The 6,476-nt window shown below is 56.7% G+C and overlaps 1 protein-coding gene across 1 annotated transcript in view; it reads right to left on the reverse strand.

The window, feature by feature from the left end:
• Nucleotides 1–6,476, reverse strand: part of IDH3A (isocitrate dehydrogenase 3 (NAD+) alpha) — a gene marked incomplete at its 5' end in the record, with an annotated part of 13,786 nt that overhangs the window by 3,437 nt on the left and 3,873 nt on the right. Inside the window, 6 exons of the mRNA XM_015566185.1 lie at nt 345–441; nt 1,613–1,677; nt 1,795–1,897; nt 2,478–2,674; nt 3,839–4,015; nt 5,806–5,889. Of these exons, the coding sequence (XP_015421671.1) occupies nt 345–441; nt 1,613–1,677; nt 1,795–1,897; nt 2,478–2,674; nt 3,839–4,015; nt 5,806–5,889 (723 nt within the window). The remainder of the gene's footprint in view (nt 1–344; nt 442–1,612; nt 1,678–1,794; nt 1,898–2,477; nt 2,675–3,838; nt 4,016–5,805; nt 5,890–6,476) is intronic.

The following is a 6,476-nucleotide window of genomic DNA, read 5'->3' on the forward strand; positions in this document are numbered from 1 at the left end:
GCTCCGTCAGGCCGCCCCGGGGAGACCCTGGGCAACGGCTGCCCCGCCTCATCAGACAAAGGCCGGGAAACAAAGCCGCACAGAAAGCAAGGGCGGGAGGAACTTTGTTTTTAATTGCAAACCAGGGACTGACCATCTCTATCAACTTTTGCTAAAACACTAACTGAGGAAGGATACGTCATAAGGATACAAAGCCGGGAAACGAATGAAGAAACCGAGCGTGTATAAAAACCTCCACAAAGCATCACTTTTCTTCCAGCAGCGCGAAAACCCAAGAGCTCACACGTTTACACGGGTCCCCCCCGGTCCTCACGCCGTCCGACCGCATCCTGCTCTGGGCGTCAGAGGGTCCTTACCGACTCGAAGATCGCGACCCCGTTGGCGCCGATGTTGCCACTTGGTGTCACGCCGAGCCCTCCAATCAGCCCCGCACACAGGTCGCTGGGGGCAGAGAGGACGCCGGGTGTCGGTTTGAAAAACAAAACATCTCCCCCGGCACCTCGTCTTCAGTCTCCAACACCCTCCTCCACCAGAAGGACCAGGCCCCACGGGGAAACGGCCCAGGACTAGTTAGGAGTCAGGAGCCTCATGGGGAAACAGCCCAGGACTAGTTAGGAGTCAGGAGCCCCATGGGGAAACGGCCCAGGACTAGTTAGGAGTCGGGAGCCCCATGGGGAAACGGCCCAGGACTAGTTAGGAGTCGGGAGCCCCATGGGGAAACGGCCCAGGACTAGTTAGGAGTCGGGAGCCCCATGGGGAAACGGCCCAGGACTAGTTAGGAGTCGGGAGCCCCATGGGGAAACGGCCCAGGACTAAACGGCCCAGGACTAGTAAGGAGTCGGGAGGAGCCGGAGCACAGGGCCCCATGGGAAACGGCCCAGGACTAGTTAGGAGTCGGGAGCCCCATGGGGAAACGGCCCAGGACTAGTTAGGAGTCGGGAGGAGCCCGGAGCACAGGGCTGTGCCCGCAGCGAGTGGCCGTTCACAGCGATGCCCGGCCCAGGGCAGGACCCCCGTGCCTGATGGTAATGGACACAGCCACTGTTTAAAGACAGAGTCCTGACTGACCGGCAGATACACACAGGACACAGGACACAAGGAAAAGCTGTGCCAACAGAACACCAGCTGGTGAGTGTGAGGAGGAGGGACTGAGAACGTCACCACGTGGCCAACATCATGCGTGTGAGCGTGAGCGTGAGTGCGTGAGTGTGAGCGTGAGCGTGTGCGTGTGAGTGTGAGTGTGCGTGTGAGCGTGTGGAGGGGGAGAAACAGGAAACGTGGCGGAAGGTGAACCGTGGTGGCCGAGGACACAGGCATCCTGGGTACCTCTCTCGCTGTTAGTCTGAAATTATGTCGGAAGTCACCAAAAAGTCTATAAAAATGACCACCCACCTACCCAGCGATACAGAAAACACGCAGTCGGTCCACCAGCCGGCCAGCCAGGGACCCTGTGGAGACCGTGAAGCAGGAGCTCACGACCAGGGAGCAGGGCCAGGCCACGCGGCACGTGAATGAAAAAGCCCACCGTGTGCCCACAGACATCACCCCCTGGACGGTCACAGCTCGACGCCCAGCTCCCAGCAGGCACCAGGCTGACAGGGCGGCCACCTACCTCAGGATGTCCCCGTACAAGTTGGGCATAACCAGAACATCGAACTGGGACGGGTCCTGGACCATCTGCAAGAAACACGTGTGATGCGTTCAGCCGTCACACCGGCACGCACACAGACACCCCCCGACCTCCCCCTCCCCCGCCCCCGCCACAGAGAGCTCAGCCCGGGGAGCGGCACTTACATTCAGACACACCGTGTCCAGGTACATCTCGTTAAACTTAATGTCTTTGCAGTTCTCGGCAACTTCCCTGCACTTCTGCAGGAAGAGCCCATCCGACATGCGCCTGTGTGGGACCAAACAAAAGCTGTTGAAGCAAAGACTCAAGGAAAAGCCTCAAGTCGGAGAAGTAAAGCGAGTTCACGAAACGGAGGCCCGGCGCCTGCTGGGTCACGTCGATGACAGTGCAGTTACGTTTCAGGCAGTAGCAGCAAGAATTCAGAACGGCCTGTGAATCAGAAAATCACGTCGCTTCACAAGGCTCACGTCTCCGTGGTTCACACGGTTGACTGTTTACACTTCCCTCAGAGGAGAAGGGAAACTTCGAGAATACTACCTCCGCCAGCACTCGCACTGGGAGCGAGACCAGCTTACGCCCGAGCCCGTGTCCATTTCACAGACGCTCTCGGGGCCACTTCCGCTGGGGTCCCCGATGCCAGAGCGCCTGGTATTTCTCAGCCCCTCCTCAACCTCCCAGGACTGCATCCTGCCCTCCCCAATCTGCTTGTCACCCGCCCAGTGAGGCACATGAAATAGGAGACCTGTACCCCACTGGTACAGGCGGTTTTGGAGACCCCAGGAACTAGGGACCAGCCGGGCAGAAGGGCAGCCCCCCTCCGCCCCCCGCCAAGCCGCCCGGGACTCACATGATGTTGGCTTTGTGCACGGCGGTGACGTTGCTGCGGTGGTTGTTGCGGGCGTACTCGAAGGCGAACTCCGCGATGCGCTTGCTCGCCTGCTCGGTGATGAGCTTGATGCTCTGCACGACCCCGTCCACGATCTGGAAGACAGGAAGGCGGCCTCGCTGGAGAGGGTGCGGCAGGGCCGGGCACCGGGCAGCTGCCTGTCAACAGCAGCCTGAGTGGTGGGCTCGTGGTGCCAGCAACCGTGGCTAGCGTCACGCATGCGGGGCGGCCGTGGGGTTCATGTGGGCCCATTGCACGGAGGAGGAAAACTGAGGTGCTGAGGTCACCTGCCCATGGGCACCCCTGTGAAGCCCGGATTCAAAATTCAAACGGGCATGTTCCCAGGCCCATGCCCTTCCCCGAGCAGCCACGTGACCACCGCTGGCCAGAGGCCCAGGACCAGGACAACGTCACCCAGGCAGCCCTCCCGCACACCCTCCCGCCGACACCCACCGACCCACCAGGCTCCTTGCACAGGGTTCCGCCTCTGACGCTACCCGCCCCACAGTCGGAGGAAGGCGTCCCCACGGGAAGCTTTCTAGAATGTTCACTGACCAAGGACCAAGCATGAACAACCTAACCCTCGCCACCAGCAGTGTCCCGGCTCTGTGTCCGTCCCTCAGAAACGGAGGAGAAACCAAGTTCCTTTTGAAAAGCAAGAGCAGAACTGCCCAGGCCCCCAGGCAGGAAGCGGCAGAGATGAGATCCACCCTCGACCGGCCTGGACGCAAAGCCTGTCTCATAACGTAAAGCCAGGATTGTGAATCGTGACCTTAACTGCGTGTTAACGAAAAATCATAAAAATGTAGCCGAAACCGGTGTGGCCCAGTGGACTGAGCATCGGCCTGCGGACTGAAGGGTCCCGGGTTCGATTCCGGTCAAGGGCATGTACCTTGGTTGCAGGCACATCCCCAGTAGGGGGCGTGCAGGAGGCGGCTGGTCGATGTTTCTCTCTCATCGATGTTTCTAGCTCTCTATCCCTCTCCCTTCCTCTCTGTAAAAATCAATAAAATATATTTTTTTTAAAATCATAAAAATGTAAAAGTCGGCGAAGATAAGCCCAGGTCAGGATAGACGTACTTGCACTTGACACGAGCCAGGAGACACTTCATGTTTCCGCTGGGAAACGACACGGAGTGGCCAGATGACTATGACCCCCCCATCAGTACAATGAACTCAGTCAGTTATGCAAATAATAATAAAACCTTGAGTGTATTTGCTTAGGAAGCTTTCACTGTTCAGCATTTGTGGACGTGTCCATGGAGTGCTGATGGGGTGGCCATCACCATCTGCCACTCGGTGTGTGTCCCTCAGTGAACAACACAGCTCGCGCTGAGGGCGCTGCCCCCGCTGGCTTTATCCGCATCCGCCCGCGTGCGCCTACCTTTCAGGCCCATCTTGTTCTTGTCCATGGACTCCTTGGCTTCGGGGGGGATCATCCACTTCCCGCTGGGGCCCTGAATGGCGGTGACGCTCCGCTCCTCCCACTGAATGGGCGCCTGCAGGCCACACCGCCGCGGTGAGCGGGAAAGACAGCGTGAGCGACCGCCCCACCAGCTACCAACACACTTCACCCTCGGGCGCCACGGGCGAGCACACACCACGCAGGCCCAGGAGGGTCCCGGGATGCAGGAAGCAAAGTCCTGCCCGGCCGGCGTGGCTCAGGGGTTGAGCATCGACCTACGAACCAGGAGGTCAGGGTTCGATTCCCGGGCAGGGCACAGGCCCGGGTTGTGGGCTCCATCCCCAGTAGGGGGCGTGCAGGAGGCAGCCGATCCGTGATTCTCTCTCATCATGGATGTTTCTCTCTCTCCCTCTCTGAAGTCAGAATATATTTTAAAAAAGCAAAAGAAGAGATGTCCCTCTCCAGCTCGCCCACGGGGACTCCCGCGTCACCCCGTCCAGTCGCACTCCCAGCTGCCACCTGCCCGCTTCGGTTTCTCACAACTCTTAACGTGGCTATAATTAGACCACCATCAGGAGTGGAGAAGGGACACTGCGGACAGCTGATACAGGGATGGCCGAGAACACTGTGCAGGAGACACAGCCAGCCCCGAGAGACCCCCTCACAGACCCTACTCGTATGAGACGGACGGAGGCCAAGCTGTGGAGACCAGGAGCTGAGTGGCTGCGTGGGCTGGTGACGGGACGGGGGAGGGGGAGAGGTGGGGGAGGGGGAGCGACTGCTAATGAGCGTGGGGTTTCTTCTCGAGTGATGGAAGTGTTCTAAAATTAGCTCGTGTGAAGATTGCACAACGCGGTGAATGTACTAAAACCCACTGAGGTGTTCACTCTAAATGGGGGACTTGTATGGCCTGGGCGGTTTCTCGCAGGAAGCTGTTTTAAAAATGCAAGATCTATGACATGACCTAAGAAGGTGACAGTCGTAGGCACCATCCTTTCTTGCCGCTCACATCCCTCCGTGTGGAGCGTGCACTAGGCGTGAGCTCAGAGCGAGACGTGCTCTGTGCACAAGGACCTTCATCCAGACTTAATCTTAGCCAGTCTACCGCCTGGCAGCTATAAACACCGTGACAGAGCAGCGTGCCAAAGTCCAAGTTCCCTACCTTCCCATAACAAAAGGACTTCACACCTACCTGCCCGGGACGCTGGGCTGTCAGACTAATGCCTCACACTCGATGATAATGCCACATCAGAAATTGCTTTTTAATCTTTCAAAATCTACACAGCGTTTAGAAATACCAATTGTAGCCCTGACCGGTTTGGCTCAGTGGATAGAGCGTCAGCCTGTGGACTGAAGGGTCCTGGGTTCGATTCCGGTGAAGGGCATGTACCTTGGTTGCGGGCACATCCCCAATAGGAGGTGTGCAGGAGGCAGCTGATCGATGTTTCTCTCTCATTGATGTTTCTAACTATCCCTCTCCTTTCCTCTCTGTAAAAAATCAATAAAGTATATTTTAAAAGATAAAAAAGAAATATCGCCGAAACCGGTTTGGCTCAGTGAATAGAGCAAAGTTTTTAGAAAAAAAAATATCAATTGTATTCTCGTGGGCAGAAAGGCAGGAGGCGGTAGACAGTAGGACTTCGAGATCTCACGCCCGGCCACGGTTCAGAGACCCACGAATACTTCCCACAGAACCAATGCCAACACAGCAGCTTAAAGCGCAGCAGTGAACACCAACGTTCATGTTAAAGTCGTGAAGATCCACAACGGACCGTACCCACTTCCTACGGATGCGAACAGTTCGTCCTCAGAGGTCACAGACTCCCATTGGTTCAGAAACTTTCCTACAAGTTACTGTTACAGGGACTTTTAACGTCCACTTACTTTGGCGGCGTCAAAAATCTTCATCACGGCGGCGGAAATTTCTGGGCCGATGCCATCTCCTGGAATTAAAGTCACTGTCTGAACCTGAATAGAAGAAACCACCAAAAAAGAAGCCATCGAGGAAGACAGTAAGAATCGATTTTTGAAGGTTAAACAAGAACACTGTTGCCAAATCCGCTTTATGGGGGGGCCGTTAAGAAAACAGTCCGCCCTCCCTGGGCCATCAGAGGCGAGGTCACAAGCGACTCCACTACCCTCTGTACCAGAGTTATGGGGCTGTGCAAAGGTCCTAACGGCTGCTCTTTAGATGGAACAAAAATAAATTAAAACTGCTCAGGAGACTCCCAATTGATACTCCTTTTCAGACAAGCTACCAAGGGGCCATTAATTCAAGTCTGTGAAAGCAGAGAGCGCGACACATGTCAACGGTGTCCTGAGCTTCGCGAGCAGGCGAGCGCTCGCTCTCCACACGGTCCTGGAAAGTGCGGATTCTGACGGAAACCTGTCCCGTCTGGTGAGACTTCCCGGCACTCGGAACGCCTCCGGGGTCTGCTTGTCACTCAGAGAAGACGAGACTGGGCGTCAGAGAGGGTCTCCGTCTTCCCGAGTTCCTCTCTAAAACTGGCTCCGTCGTGAGAAATGCCGTGGAAGTCAACTTGTAACCAGCAGGA

The sequence above is a fragment of the Myotis davidii genome, unplaced genomic scaffold, assembly GCF_000327345.1.
Source record: "Myotis davidii unplaced genomic scaffold, ASM32734v1 scaffold1622, whole genome shotgun sequence".
In the NCBI taxonomy this organism is placed as follows: Eukaryota; Metazoa; Chordata; class Mammalia; order Chiroptera; family Vespertilionidae; genus Myotis; species Myotis davidii.